Source organism: Lynx canadensis, chromosome X, assembly GCF_007474595.2.
Source record: "Lynx canadensis isolate LIC74 chromosome X, mLynCan4.pri.v2, whole genome shotgun sequence".
Lineage (NCBI taxonomy): Eukaryota > Metazoa > Chordata > Mammalia > Carnivora > Felidae > Lynx > Lynx canadensis.
Window position 1 is genome coordinate 95,320,823 of NC_044321.2, and position 15,866 is coordinate 95,336,688.

Genomic DNA, 15,866 nt, shown 5'->3' on the forward strand with positions numbered 1-15,866 from the left:
AACGATAAAAAATAATGTTAAGAAAAGTTACAATAGCATCAGAAAGAACAAAATACTTGGGAACAATTTAACAAATTAAGTGCAAGACTTATGCACTGAAAACTATGAAACACTGCTGGAAGAAATTAAAGAACACTTAAGTACATGGAATGACATCCCGTATTTGTGGACTGAACACTTACTAATGTTAAGATGGCAATACTCCCTAAATGAATCTACACCTTCGACACAATCCCTATCAAAACCCAAGCTGGCTTTTTCTGCAGAAATTGACAAGCTGATCCCAAAATTCACATGGAATTGCAAGGAACCTAGAATAGCCAAAACAATCTTGAAAAAGAACAAAGCTTGAGGACTCACATTTGCTGATTTTGAAACCACAAAAGCCACAGTAATCAAGACGGGGTGGTACTGGCATAAAAGATAGAAATAGAGCAATGGAATGGAACTGAGAGTCCACAATAAACCCATACATATTTGGTTAACTGATTTTTCTTAATGTTTATTTATTTATTCATGGGGGGGGGGCAGAGAGTGCAAGCAGGTGAGGGCCAGAGAGAGAGGGGGAGAGACAGAATCCCAAGCAGGCTCCTCCCTATCAGCGCAGAGCCCCACAGGGGTCTCGATCTCAGCAACTGTGAGATCGTGACCAGAGCCAAAACCAAGAGTCAGACCCTTAACCAACTGAGCCACCCAGGCACCCCTGGATTTTTGACAAGGTGTCAAGACCATTCAAAGGAGAAAGAACATTCTTTCTTTCAATAAATGGTACCGGGACAACTGGATATCCACATGTAAAAGGATGAATTAACTGATTGATTATTTTTTATTCAAGTTCGTTAACATACAGTGCTGTCTTAGCTTCAGGAGTAGAACCCAGTGATTCATCCCTTACATATGACACCCAGCGTTCATCCCAGAAAGTGCCCTCCTTAATGCCCGTCACCCATTCAACCCCACCTACCCACCTACCCCCTCTCCAGCAACCCTCAGTTTGTTCTCTGTATTTCAGAGTCTCTTATGAATTTATTAGATCCTTACCTCAGGCCATCTAAAAAATTCACGCAAAATGGATGAAAGGTTTATACGTAAGAACTGAAACTATAAAGGGGCGCCTGGATGACTCACTTGGTTAAACATCCAACTCTTGATTTTGGCTCAGGTCATGATCTCACGGTTTGTGAAATCAAGCCCCATATCGGGCTCTGTGCTGACAGCATGAAGCCAGCCTGCTTGGGATTCTCTCTCTCTCTTTCTCTCTCAAAATACATAAATATTTTTTTTAAAAAAAGAACTAAAACTATAAAACTCTTAGAAGAAAATGTAGACATAAACCTTCAAGACCTTGAATTAGGCAACGGTTTCTTAGACAAGACACCTAAAGCACAAGCAATCAAAGAGAAAATAAATAGGACTTGATTAAAATTAAAATCTTTTATGCTTCAAAGAATATCATCAAGAGAGTATACAGCTAATCCACAGAATGGGAGAAAATATTTGCACATTATTTACCTGATAGGAGGCCAGTATCCATTATAAAGAATTCTTACAACTCTGGAGTATTACTCGGCAATCAAAAAGAGTGAAATCTTGCCATTTGCAACCATGTGGGTGGGACTGGAGGGTATTATGCTAAGTGAAATTAGTCAGAGAAAGACAAAAATCATATGACTTCACTCATATGAGGACTTTAAGAGACAAATCAGATGAACATAAGAGAAGGGAAACAAAAATAATATAAAAACAGGGAGGGGGACAAAACAGAAGAGACTCATAAATATGGAGAACAAACTGAGGGTTACTGGAGGGATCGTGGGAGGGGGGATGGGCTAAATGGGTGAGGGGCACGAAGGAATCTACTCCTGAAATCATTGTTGCACCATATGCTAACTAATTTGGATGTGAATTTTAAAAAATTACAAATAAAATTTAAAAAAACAAGGTTAAGTAACGTGCCTAAGGTCAAAGAATTAATATGTGATAGAATTGGATTAAAACCCTTGAACTAAAAAAAAAAAAAAAAAAAAAGAATTCTTACACCTCAACAATTAAAAAGACAAATACACCCATTAAAAATGGGCAAAAAATCCATAGACATTTCTCCAAAGAAGACATGCAAATGACCAAAAAGTACATGAAAAAGCTGCTCAGCATCATCTGCCAGGAGGGAAATGCAAATCAAAACCACAATGAGCTCCCACTTCACGCACACTAGGATCACCATGATCAGAAAGACAGGGGTGCCGGGGTGGCTCAGTCGGTTAAGCGTAGGACTTCAGCTCAGGTCATGATCTCACGGTTCATGGGTTCGAGCCCCGCGTCAGGCTCTGTGCTGACAGCTCAGAGCCTGGAGCCTGCTTCAGATTCTGTGTCTCCCTCTCTCTCCCCCACTCATGCTCTGTCTCTCTCTCTCTCCTTCAAACATAAATAAAAACATTTAAAAAAAAAAGAAAGAAAAATAAATAAAAACATTTAAAAAAAAGAAAGAAAACATGCTAAATGAAAGATGCTAGACATAAAAAGCTACAATATTTCTGGTGCCTTTTTTAAAAAAAATTTTTTTAATGTTTATTTATTTTTGAGAAGAGAGAGAAAGAGACAGAGTGCCAGCGGGGGAGGGGCAGAGTGCGAGGGAGACAGAGACTCCGAAGCAGGCTCCATGCTGTCAGCACAGAGCCTGATGCGGAGCTCGAACCCGCAAACCGCGAGCTCATGACCCAAGCCGAAGTCGGCCGACTGAGCCACCCAGGCGCCCAGGCATCAGGACTTAAACAAAACAAAACAAAGTCCCCGGGATGGTGCTAACACAGCCAGGGGGGAGAGTCACTACGTGAGGGTGCGTGCAAAGAGCAGAACTGCTGAGGAATAGAGACTGTAGAGACTGACGATTATTATTCTCCCAGTTGAGGGACATGGAAACGGGCCCAAAAAGCTTAGGTGACTTGCCCAAAGTCACAAAGCGGTCCTGCCTGGGGTAGAACTCCGAAGTCTGTGCCATCTTTAACCTTCCATTTCTCTTACAAGTATTGCTTGTGTCAAACGCGCCACCATTCGCCAACATCACGCGACTAGGGCCTTGGCAATATCTTGGCTTCCGTGTACCACTTCTGGTTCCTACTGGGACTCTAAATCCAACCTCAGCCTGAAGCGGAGAGATTCGCCACGCAAGCGACTTCTAGAATCCCGAAGTCGGTCAATCTCATAAGCCTGAGCTTTCAAACCACAGGATTTCAAATAAAGGGGACTGTATACTTCTCAATGAGTTAACCTTCAAATACCAGTGACCGATGGGATTTTGTCAAGTTTATAAAAACTTATCTGTTCCTAACTATGTGCCAAGAAGCAGGCAAGATGTACTAAGGGTTTTGGATGTAGAAGGCAGGATTCTTGCGCTCAAAAAGTTCACCTTGATATGGAGACAATGTACTTAACTGGTACAAGGAAGTGATTAACATGAGCTAGCTAGCTGGACTAATTGACCTTGATTTTCTGTCCTGCCCTTAATCTCTAGGAATATGTGAGGGAGGGAAGGCCAAAAACAAAACGCAACACAACATTCTCCCTGGTTGTGGCAGTCTCTGAGATGGCCCCCAATAATCCTTGCACCCTGGTATTGACACCCTGCACAGTCCCCTCCCAAAAGGAGGGGGGCTGACCTGTAATACCAAGAGGACACTGCAGAAATGATGGGGACTTCTGAGTCTTGGTCACAAAAGATATTGTGGCTTGCTCTCTCTTGGATTACTCATGCTGTGGGAAGCCAGCTGTCCCATCACAAGGATATTCAAGCAGCCTTATGGCAGACCCTTGTGATGAGGGGCTGGGGCTCCTCCCCAACAGCACTCAGCTGCCAACCCTGTGAGTGAGCCACCTTGGAAGTGGGACCGCCAGCCCCAAGCGAGACCTCAAATGACTGCACCCTTGGTCGGCCTCGTAACCACAGCCTCACGAAGAGACGGGAACCACCCGCCCAAACTGCTGTTGAATCCCTGACCCACAGAAACTAAATGACATGGTAAATGTTGTGTTTGAAGAAAAAAAATCAAGGGGAACCTGGCCGGCTCAGTCAGCAGAGCGTGCAACTCTTGATCTTAGGGTCACGAGTTCAAGCCCCACACTGGGCGTAGAGCTTACTTACAAAAAGAAAAAAAAAAACAAAAAACCGGGGCGCCTGGGTGGCTCAGTCGGTTGAGCATCCGACTTCAGCTCAGGTCATGATCTCACAGTCTGTGAGTTCGAGCCCCGCATCGGGCTCTGTGCTGACAGCTCAGAGCCTGGATGGAGCCTGTTGGATCTGAGAGAGAACGTCAGACGACGAAGGAGATGAGGCAGTGAGGTACACAGTTCTGAGTACGGGAGAGAAATGCAGGCAGATGGGAGACTTTGTGAGGCTTCAGCATCTAAATGTAACTGATGTCATGAAAGGCGGTGAGAATGTCCGAGGAGAGCATAAAGAGGGGAGGTCAGAGCCCTGGGGAATGCCAACATTTAACGGGCAGGCAGAGGAAGAATCCGGAAGACTGAGAAAGCCAAAGGAGGAGGAGAATCTCCAGAACAGCTTCACAGAAATCAAGGAAGGAGAGCAACCAGGGAGGCACGGTCAACAGAGATCCAGACAGAAAAGCACCAGATTTGCAACTGTGCGAGTGGCGGAGGAGGGAAAGGGACGCCTGGGGAACGACAGTGCCAAAAGAGAAGGACTCGAGAATGCGTGACTTGGAGGTGGACAGCGACAGGCTCCAGGGCCTATGGTGGCCAGGCCGCCACGTTTTCAGCAACCCGTGCTCTCCCACACAGCTTGGCTGCAGAAGAGCAGAGCGAAACTCCACCCTGGCCAGCAGAGGGGCACCCGAGAACGGGCCATTGGAAAGACTGTTGGTTAGAGAGGGAACAGTGCCAACGGTGGGGGGGGAAGCAGACGACACCTCGTTGGTAAACTCTAAGAACTACCTGGTCCTAAGGTTAGGCCCGGAGCTGGCTCGCTTCTAGGGCCAGGCTGATTGGACTCCGGGGTTTCTACTTCAGCCTAAGGCTGTTCAGTTTTCTGGCCCAGAGGGGAGGGCATCTGCCTTTTAGTGCCATAGGGGCCTGTGGCCTGGCTGTGTTGTTAGATCAGTTTCTGTATTAACTGAGTAAGATACATCCGTTCGATACACGTAATATACAATTATACGTTACTACATGTAATTACAATACATATAACAAATCCATAATAAGTATCTTTGTGATCTTAAAGACAGTCAGTTGGCCATTTTCAAAATCAGAAAATTAAATAAAGGTTAACGGAGGGAGAAAAGGCACAAGACAATGGATTAGCTTGGGACAGGGTGTCTTCCTCGTAAAGCCTCCTGTATACCATAATGGAGTGTTTGGAGTATTTTTCCCCAATGTTTCCTGAAGGGCCTTCCTTTGCAGATCTCATCAATTTTAGAATCTGGTCGTATTATTGGCCTCGAGTTGTATCTCGTATAGAACCAACTGACGTCGCTTCAGGCACACCATTTTATTGTATTTAAAAAGTTTTTTTTAACACTGGGGCACCTGGATGGCTCAGCTGGTTAAACGTCTGACTTCGGCTCAGGTCATGATCTCACAGTCCGTGGGTTCGAGCCCCGTGTCGGGCTCTGTGCTGACAGCTCAGAGCCTGGAGCCTGCTTCGGATTCTTTGTCTCCCTCTCTCTCTGCCCCTTCCCAGCTTGCACTCTGCTCCCTCTCAAAAATAAACAAACAATAAAAAAATTTTTTTTTTTAATTTTAACACTTATTCATTTTTGAGAGACAGAGAGAGAGAGAGCGAGCGAGCAAGCAAGCATGCGGGGCTCGAACCCACGAACCGTGAGATCATGACCTGAGCAGAAGTCAGACGTTTAACCAACTGAGCCACCCAGGCGCCCCCAGCTACACCATTTTAGAAACCCAGTTGTCCCAATGGGGCTTGATGCCTGCTTTGCTACCGAATCGCCTAGCAGTATTTCCGCTTCTCTTTGTTAGTGCGGGCTGACAGCAGTTTGGTTTCTTAAATTAACATAGTAAGATGTCAGCTTGTAGCTTTTCCCAGTTCAACACTAGAACACAAGCTCCATACAGGCAGGGTGCGTTGCTTGTTTACTGGTCGTGATGGGTTGGATGGATCCCTTAAAACGTCATGTCCTTCCAGTAACCTCAGAATGTGGCCTTACTTGGAAAGAGGGTCCTTGCAGATATAATTAGTTACGATGAGGTCATGCAGATGGGTAGGATGTGCCCTTAATCCAATATGACTGGTGTCCCTATAAAAAGAAGAGAAGAAAAACAGAGACAGAGTCCCAGGGAGAAGACCACGTGATAATATAGGCATCTACGAACCAAGAAACGCCATGGACCGGTGGCAAGCACCAGAAGCTGGGAAGGGCCAAGGAAGGATCCTGCCCTCAAACTTGCAGAGAGACCACGGCCCCGCCAACACCTTCATTTCAGACTTCTAGGACTCAGAAGAAATGTGAGGCAGTTTCTGTTGTGCTAAGCCACCCAGTTTGTGGTACTTTGTTACAGCAGCCCTCGCAAAAGAATACAGTGGCATATCCCGGGTTTCTAGGACAGTGCCTGGCACACAGGAGGGGCCCAATAAATAAAATATACGTGAAGGGACGTATGGACTTTTTAATTCCCCACAACCGACCTCTCTGTGGTATCAGGCACCTGTTGACGGCCACTGTCCCCCGATATACACACTCCTTGATGCTCTCTCCTCTCGGTTCCCACGTCACCAGGTCCCAATTATTTTTGTCTGCTTTTTTAAGTGTAATTTATTTTGAGAGAGAGCGCACACGCATGCGTGCGTGCAAGTGGGGGAGGGGCAGAGAGAGAGGGAGACAGACTCCCAAGCAGGTTCCGTGCTGACAGCGCAGAGCCCAATGCGGGGCTCAAACTCACGAACCATGAGATCATGACCTGAGCGGAAATCAAGAGTTGGATGCTTAACCGACTGAGCTACCCAGACGCCCCTTGTCTGCTTTTTATTTTTATTTATTTTGTTTATTTTTGAGAGAGAGAGTACGAGTGAGCAAGGGAGGTGAGGGGTGGGGTAGGAGAGAGAATCCCACATGATATAGAGAGGAAGAGAGAGTGCAGAGCCCAGAGCAGGGCTCAGGCTCACCTGAAGCGGGGCTCAAACTCATCTGATGTGGGGGGATCGAACTCACAAACCATGAGATCATGACCTGAGCTAAAATTGGATTTAACCGACTGAGCCACCCAGGTGCCCCCCTTGTCTGGTTTTTTTTTATTCATTTTTTATTTAATGTTTATTTATTTTTGAGAGAGAGAGACAGAGCACAAGCAGGGGCAGAAAGAGAGGAAGACACAGTCCAAAGCAAGCTGTCAGCACCAAGCTCGATGCGGGGCTCGAACCCATGAACTGTGAGATCATGACCTGAGCCAAAGTCAGATGCTTAACCAAGACAGCCACCCAGGCGTCCCTTTAAAAAAAATTGTTTTAATGTTTGTTTATTTTTGAGAGAGAGACAGAGACAGAGCGTGAGAAGGAGAGGGGCAGAAAGAGAGGGAGACACAGAATCCGAAGCAGGCTCCAGGCTCTGAGCTGTCAGCACAGAGCCCGACGCGGGGCTCAAACTCACGAACTGTGAGATCGTGACCTGAGCCGAAGTCAGATGCTTAACCGATTGAGCCACCCAGGTGCATCCCCCCTTGTCTGCTTTTTAAACGTCCAGTGTTTCCCAGGATTGTATCTTGAGTCCTCTCTCTTCTTGCTCCGCACTCCACATAACGTTAGCCCTTCCCAGGCTTCAATTCCCCATCTCAAGCAAGGACTCCCAATCTAAAACTGATCTAACCATGTCACTCTCCTGCTTAAGAAAGAGAACAAGCTATTGCCGACAGATAAAGTCCAAATTTGTCTATTTCGGCATTTTACTCTGTCCCCACCCCAGGATGCACGAACCCCTTCCTGTAAAGTAACCTGGGCTATAGTCACCAAGGACCATTCAAATTTCCCAAGCACACCATATGTGATGCTTTCAATGCTTCCATATCCCTTCCACCTGGGATGCTTCTCAACCCTCTCATCTAGTTGGTGAAATCCTAGTTCAAGGCCACACACAAATGCCATCATCTTTCGGTGCCTTTCCTGATCACTCTTCAGGAGAATGACCCACTCCCATCTGTTTTTCCATAGCCTTTTGTCCACCACGCCAGCATTTTATCCTAACAGGTGACCAGTCCGCTCGATGAGGGATGGGCTCTTTAATGGTAAGGGCAGTACCTTATCCGTCTTAATTTTTTGGTAAGTTTATTTATTTTTGACAGAGAGAGGGAGAGAGAGAGTGAGAGTGAGTGCAGGGGAAGGGCAGAGAAAGAAGGAGACACAGAATCCGAAACAGGCTCCAGGCTCTGTCTGAGCTGTGAGCACAGAGCCTGACGCGGGGCTCGACCTCACGAACCGCGAGATCATGACCTGGGCCAAAATCAAGAGTTGGATGCTTAACTGTGTCCGCAGAAGTTAGGGCCAACGCAAAGGTCAAAGCGTTAGGCCCACAAGAATGACCCGTTCAGCGCTAGACGGGGTGTTTCTATTCCTCAGAACCTGACTGCGGCACAGAAAGGAAATTCCAGACAGAGAGCATCCACTTCTTACCTCCGAAGATACATAGTCTCCTCGTCTTCTGTGTTACAAAACTTGTGGGCGTGTTTGGCAGCATCGATCACCCGGGACCGATCCCGGGGCCTCATGGGCAGTTTCTCTAACTGACAGTCTGAAGAAATGGAGAAAGATTCGGTCACAGGAGCCACTGAGAGATACCTGGAGGCAATCACAAGTTTCCAGTGGGGCCCTTAGCGCTGTAATTTTGCACTATAATTGCTATGCTTATTGATGGCTATTATTGGATTCCCCAACGAAAAAATGACTTGGTGTCAGAACACCCGCAGCTGTTACGTTACCATCTTGGTGATCTTTGGCAACTTCCTTTGGGGTTTTTTTGCCCCCCTTATTTGAAGGATGAGTAGATCACAGTGTCTCAAAAGTCCTTCCCAGCACTGCAAGTTTTCCATGAGTGTTTCTGTGACCGTGGGACACTTGGCTCGTGTTATAATGCATGAGAATCAGACAGGAAGGACATCGTCATCAAGCCTCGTTTAGGAAGGCATTGGGAAGGGTGGATCCGCGGTCACAAAAGGAGAGAGACAGGGGAGGTGCTATGCTACAAGTGATATGCAAATGACCCAAGCCAGGCTAGAGGCGTTTCCCTCGGAAAACAATGAAAACACGCAGGAAATAAATGAGGTGCAGTTACAAAGCAGATGGAAACTGATATAATGCAAATTAAGTACCTAAAGGGTCATAGAGAAGTCAAGTGACCACAGTGATTCGAGATTAATGGAGGAGAGGGAGGGGGAGTCAGAGAACGCCAGGCAGTTTGCATGTTGATTAATCTTCACAATGACCTGCTGGAGTAGACATTTCCTGGCCCAATTCAGAGTTTAAAGGTGAGGGAATTGAGGCTGCCAAAGAGTGTGCATTTACTGAGGACAACAAGTATTCAGACTCAACTCTAGGTGATCAAAAGAGAATTCATTCATTCAATGAATAGGCGAGGGCCCTCAAAGTACCAGGTGCCGTTCAAACGTAGTGCTGGGGATTCAGCAAATAACAGAGCCAAGTCCCTGCCCTGATGCAGTTTACATTCTAGTGGAGGAGGCAGAAGATTTTTAAATAAGAATTACAAAATATGACCTTGGATAATGATAAGTGCCGATAAAAAAACCCGGCCGGATATTAAGAGGATGGACAGTGATCTCAGTGATAAGTGCTACCAAGAAAAATCAGGCAGAGTTAAGAGGGCAAAGAGTAACAAGGGTGCTATTTTAGATAGCCAAGGAAGAGTTTTCTGGGGGTTTTTTAATGTTTATTTATTTCTGAAAGAGAGAGAGAGACACACACACACACACACACACACACACACACACACACACACAGAGAGCGTGAGTGGGGGAGGGGCAGAGGGTGAGGGAGACACAGACTCCGAAGCAGGCTCCAGGCTCTGAGCTGTCAGCACAGACCCTGATCTGATGCCAGCTCGAGCCCACGAACTGGGATTCGTGGGAGATCATGACCGAGACCATGACCTGAGCTGACCTCTGGCACTTAACTGCCAGAGCCACTCAGGAGCCCCCAGGGAAGAGTTTTCAAATGAAGAGACGTTTCAGCTGAGCCCTCAATGAAATAAGGAAGCACCTAGGGAAGAGTGTTCGAGGCAGAAAAAATGCCAATCCCAAAGGCTCTGGGAGGCAGAAGGTTTTGACGTGATGAAGAAAAATCAAAAAGGCCACTGTAGCTGTAGCACAGTGAGCAAGGGGAAGAGGGGTAGGGGATGAGGTCGGAGAGGTGGTTGAGGATCTTATCATGCAGGGTCTAGGCATGGGCTTTGGTTTTACTCTTGGTTTTATAGGAAAACACCAAGTTTGGAACAGGACTCTGGCAGCTGTGTGGGAAAAAGCCCCCTGGAAACAAAGAGTGGAGGGTAAAAGGCTATCGTGGCAGTTCCAGGTGAGGGACGACGGTGGCTTGGGCTAGAGTGGCAGAAATGAAGTGGTAAGAAGCAGTAAGGTTCTGGATAGATTTTTCAAGGAAGGGCCGGCACAGCGTGTTGATGGACTAGATAGATCGAAGGTATGAGAAAGAGACAAGTCAAGAATGATTCTGAGATTCTGGGCGAATAGGGGAGAGTGGGAAGTAGGGGGTCATGAAGTCAATTTGAACATGATCTCTTCGAGAGACCCATTAGACATCCAAGTGGAGACACGGAACAGGCAGCTGGAGTTTGAGGGGAAGTGTGGGTGAAGGATGAACATTTGGGAATCATCACCGTAGAGATGGTATTTAAAGCTTGGGACTGGTTGAGATCACTTAGAGAGTGAGTATGGGTTGAGAGTAGGTAAGAGGACTGAGCCCTAGGGCCTTGCGATGCCTAAAAACCTGAGTCAGAAAAAGGAACTAGACACTGACAAGGGGCAAAATCAAGGTAGGAGGAAAATCAGGAGATTGTGGAGTCTTGGAAGTAAAAAGTGTTGTTGTTGTGTTTTTTGTTTTATTTAATTTTGAGAAGAAGAGGGAGAGAGAGAGAGAGAGAGAGGAGAATCCCAGGCAGGTTCAGCACTGTCTGTCAGTGCAGAGCCCCGTGCAGGGCTGGAACTCACAAACCACGGGATCATGACCTGAACCGAAGTAGGGCTGGAACTCACAAACAATGAGATCATGACCTGAACCGAAGTCCGAGGTCTCACCGACTGAGCCACCCAGGTGCCAAGAAAAAAGTGTTTTAAGAAGGATGGAATAATCATCTCTGTCAAATGACACTAAGATGTGGACCAAAATGAGCACTGATTACTGACCACTGGGACTAGTAACGCGTTCAGTCACCGACCTTGACAAATACGGTTTCGGTGGTGGGGCAGGAAGGAAAGCCTGCCTGAAATTAGCTCAACAGGAATGGGAAGTGAGGATACAGAGACAGTCAATATAGGCAGCTTTTTTTTTTTTAGAAGTTTTGCTATAAAAGAAACAAAGAAATGGGGATACCGCTGGAAGAAAATGGGGGGATCAAGGGAGGATTTTATTCTGGTTTAAGAGAAGAGCCATAGCAGCATCCTAGCACCCGGCAGAAAGGTTACAAAGTTTGTAGAGGCGGACTGGGAGGAGAGGGAGGTGGCCAGTTTATTTTTCCTGAAGGAGAAATTTACTTCTGAGGGAAGCCTTGATACACTCACAAAGTTAAACAGAAAACAGAAAAGCTATCCTGGAGCGGGGCAGGGATGGAGAGCGAGGAAAACCACTCTTCAAAGAGACGTGCCTCCTAGATCCCGAAGTTTCCCGTCTTGCAGACACCGCCCAGTTCCCCGACCACTCACCCAGCACCAGGACCATCTGGCCACACAAACAGTAGTAGACGTGGAGGGGCTTCTCGCCGTCGTCATACTCCTCCCGATCACGGGTGTCGGAGCAGACTACCGACCGGGACACTACTTTAGGCATAGTTCTGAAGAGCAGCAGGAAAACTCTGGCCAAAAAATAAGGGTCGCGCAGAAATGATGTCACAGACGTGCCTCGAGCCTCTTCCCAGCCGGAAGGCTGGTCACGTGTCAGTAGCAGTCCCGTGGACTTCCGGGTGGTTCCATTCGACCAGGATGCGGGGGGGGGAACGCCCTAAAGCGCTCAGAACCTCCTCTGCCTTGGCCTGAGTTAGCTGGGACTTCTTTGCTTGGGACAGTCCTGATACTGCTGAAGTTAATTCATGTATATTGGTATACACGTCTGTATATGCAGATATATGAAACCAGAGAGAACAAAGAACTATATGTGCACATTACCGGCTTCATACAGATTTTAGGTGTGCATCTAAATATGGTCTTGATTTTAATGGCTGTATTCAGGATGAGAACCTAATGAAGTAGAGATATCTTTTTAAAGTTGAGATATAATTCATGTAGTATAACATTCACCCCTTAAAAAGTGTATAATGCCGTGGTTTTTAGTATATTCACCAAGCTGTGCAACCTGCAGAACTAATTCCAGAATATTCTCATCATCCCCCAAAGAAATCCCATATCGTTAGCAGTCACTCCCCACCTTTTCCCAGCCCCCCCCCCCCCCCCCCGCAACCACTAGTCTAATTTCTGTCCCTGTGGATTTTCCTCTTCTGAACGTTTCCTATGAATGAAATCATACAACATGGGGCTGTTGATGTCTGGCTTCTTTTCACTCAGCATCGTGTTTTCGAGGTTCATCCCATGTTGTAGTGTGAATGGGTAAACAGCAGTAATGAATCAGTAAAAAGGAGCTTCATTCTTTTTTACGGCTGAATATCCTGTTGTGTGGCTATCCCGCATGTTGTTGATCTACTCGGCCGTCGATGAACAGTTGGGTTGTTCCCACTTTTTGGATATAACGACTAACGCTGCTATGAACGTCGGCGTACAAGTTGTTGTGAGGACGGATGTTTTTCGTGTTCTTAGGTGCATACCGTTTTGCATCCCCACTACAAATACACAGGGGAGGGGGCCCGATTTCTTCACAGCCTCACCAATAATTACTTTTGTCTGTCTTTTTGATCATGACCATCCTGGTGGGTGTGAAGTGACATCTCCTTGTGGTTTTGACTCGCCTTTCCCTGGTGGTTAATGATGAGCACCTTTTCACACACTTGTTGGTCGTTTATGTATCTCCTTTGGAGAAATGTCTATGCAAATGCTTTGCCCATTTTGAAACGGGTTGTCATCTTATTGCTGAATTGTAAGAGTTTGTTATACCTTCTAGATACTAGACCCTAATCATGCAAATGACTTACAAACAGAGGCCTCTTAATAATCCTGTTTGCCACGGTCATAAGGGGACAGTTTCCACCCTTCCTTCCCCAACCCAGAAACTGCCCCAGAATGTTCTTTGTGGAGGACGAGAGCCTGGAGCAATCCGGAATAAGGACATTGAGGCAGTTCACATTGGATAACTTCAAAAATCCAAGTGACAACACCAAAATAGTGGATTTTTAACACAGAACTTAGTGAAGGCAACAGGAGCATGTGACTAGAAAATTGACAGTTTGGCTGGCTGAAAGAAGTTCAAAACACACAAGGTGTAAACCAAGGGGAATTTAAAGGCATCTGCTAGAACCTCAAACGAATGTGAATTAAATCAAATATAAAAGAAATGTGGTGTGTGTATATATATATATATTATATATACATCTAATATATATATATATAACGGAGTGTTACTCAAGCATAAAAAAGGATGAGATCTTGCCATGTGCAACATGGATGGACCTAAAGGGTATTATGCTAAGTGAGATAAGTCAGACAAAGAAAGACAAATACCACATGGTTTCACTCATATGTGGAACCTAAAAAGTAAAACAAACAAAAAGCAGAATCAGACCTATAAATCCCAAGAACAAACAGTCGCCAGAGGGAAGGGGGGTAGGAGAATGGGCAAAATGGGTGAAGGGGAGTAGGAGATGCAGGCTCCCAGCTACGGAATGAAGAAGTCATGGGAATAAAAGGTACCGCGTACGCAATATAATCGATGGCATTGTATTAGCATTGCACGGTGATGGATGGTAGCTACAATCGTGATGAGCATAGCTTAATGTATAGAGTCGTTGAACCACTATGTTGTAAAACTGAAACTAATATAACATCATGTGACGACTATATTCACAATTTTTTAACCTGTATTCAAATTTTTAAAAATCAATTCAAGTCTTGGGGCGCCTGGGTGGCTCAGTCGGTTGAGCGTCCGACTTTCGGCTCAGGTCATGATCTCGCGGTTCGTGGGTTCGAGCCCCGCGTCAGGCTCTGGGCTGACAGCTCAGAGCCTGGAGCCTGCTTCCGATTCTGTGTCTCCCTCTCTCTCTCTGCCCCTCCCCTGCTCACGCTTTGTCTCACTCTGTTTCTCAAAAATAAATCAATGTAAAAACAAATTTTAAAAAATCAATTCAAGTCTTAGAGAATCACAGTGTTTGCTCCTTAGGTCTTACTCCAATGTCATCCATATGATTTCATATTATTTGGTATTTATTGATCCTCTGCTGTGTGTCAGGCAGTGCACTATGTACTAGTTGTATAGTGATCACCTATAAATAATCTCACCCCCTCGTGTGCCATAGTCAAATGCAGGGCCGGGTGAACTTTTGAAATAAATATTTCAGCCTTTGGAGGGCCGAGAGGCAAAACCACAAGATTATTCAGGTACTTCTATAGCGAGAGAAAACAAATTTCCACAAATGTGTTATTGATGAAATTCAAAATATAAAAGTAATTAATTTTTTGTGATACAGGTCTGCTAATGAGAAGAATAGCATTCTTTTATAGAGGGGATAATATTTCACTTAATTAGGGCTCAAAGTGAGTGTTCTGTATCATCAAAATCTCTTGCAATCTCAATACACCTGGTCAAGGTGAGAGTTTTCAGAACCTCATTTTGATTTTGTAATGAAAGTTTACAGCTTTTTTCCAAGAGTCAACAAACTGAAAGCACTTGTTAATAAAAGTCTTACTGAAATAAAGCGGTCGCCAATATCCCTCTGTTAATACTTATCTGCAGTGAGATTTTATGTATTTCATCTTTGAAAACAAGTTTTAACCCAGATACACACTGCCAAATACTGATACCAAACATCTGATTTCAACTGAACATATTCATATTTTAGAAGGAACTTATAGAATTCAATTGGATTCTTCTCTTGATATTTGCCTTTTTAGTGCGGCATTACGTTACGGAACAATCACTTCCAACTGAAATTTAGGTGGAAGCTCCCGAGATGCACAGTTAAACTGATTTTTAAATATAGAAATTTCCGTTGCGCTTTGCATCAAGTTCCGAAAAACACCACTGGAATTGTAAATTTGGACTCAGAAAATGTATTCATCGCAAATTGGTGAGGGAATTCAAATCCCGATTTTTGTTTTCATTTTTGACGGCACAGGAAGAGATCAAAGTAAAGGCATTACTTGTGATTCAAACAATGTTCGTTGTCATTGAAATGACTTTACTGAAATACAAGTTGCACGTACAAGCAGGATTTTGCCTTGTAATTTTAGTCTCAATGCATTAACATTAAGCCTACAGCAAAAGCTAATTAAAAAAAAAAAACCATCCAGTGTTTAATAGCGGTTGCAGGTGGTTCTTCTCATTCAGAAAACGTTCGGTCTCAGCCTTGAGCTCAAAAAAAAAAAAAAAAAAAAAAAAAGCTGGTTTTTTTTTTTTTGACTGAGAAAAACTTTACCACTGCTGTTGGTTGGGCTTTGTACATTTCTCCAACGAAGCCTTGTTCTGCTCCGCACGTGTTTGCAACACATCTTAGCAGATTCTACTT

General features: G+C 45.2%; 1 protein-coding gene across 5 annotated transcripts in view; it reads right to left on the reverse strand.

The window, feature by feature from the left end:
- Positions 1-12,112, reverse strand: part of CXHXorf56 (chromosome X CXorf56 homolog) — a 40,844-nt gene extending 28,732 nt beyond the window's left edge. For 2 of the 5 annotated variants that reach the window (XR_003966582.1, XM_030305470.1), the window contains exons 1-3: positions 11,905-12,112; positions 8,633-8,750; positions 6,180-6,269 (exon numbers count right to left, since the gene is read on the reverse strand). Coding sequence is in view for 4 of the 5 variants with exons in the window: in XM_030305470.1 (XP_030161330.1) it covers positions 6,180-6,269; positions 8,633-8,750; positions 11,905-12,028 (332 nt within the window). In the remaining variant the exon portion in view is untranslated. The remainder of the gene's footprint in view (positions 1-6,179; positions 6,270-8,632; positions 8,751-11,904) is intronic. The other 3 variants (XM_030305471.1, XM_030305472.1, XM_030305473.1) reach the window with 3 other exon arrangements.
- Positions 12,113-15,866: the final 3,754 nt, after the last annotated feature.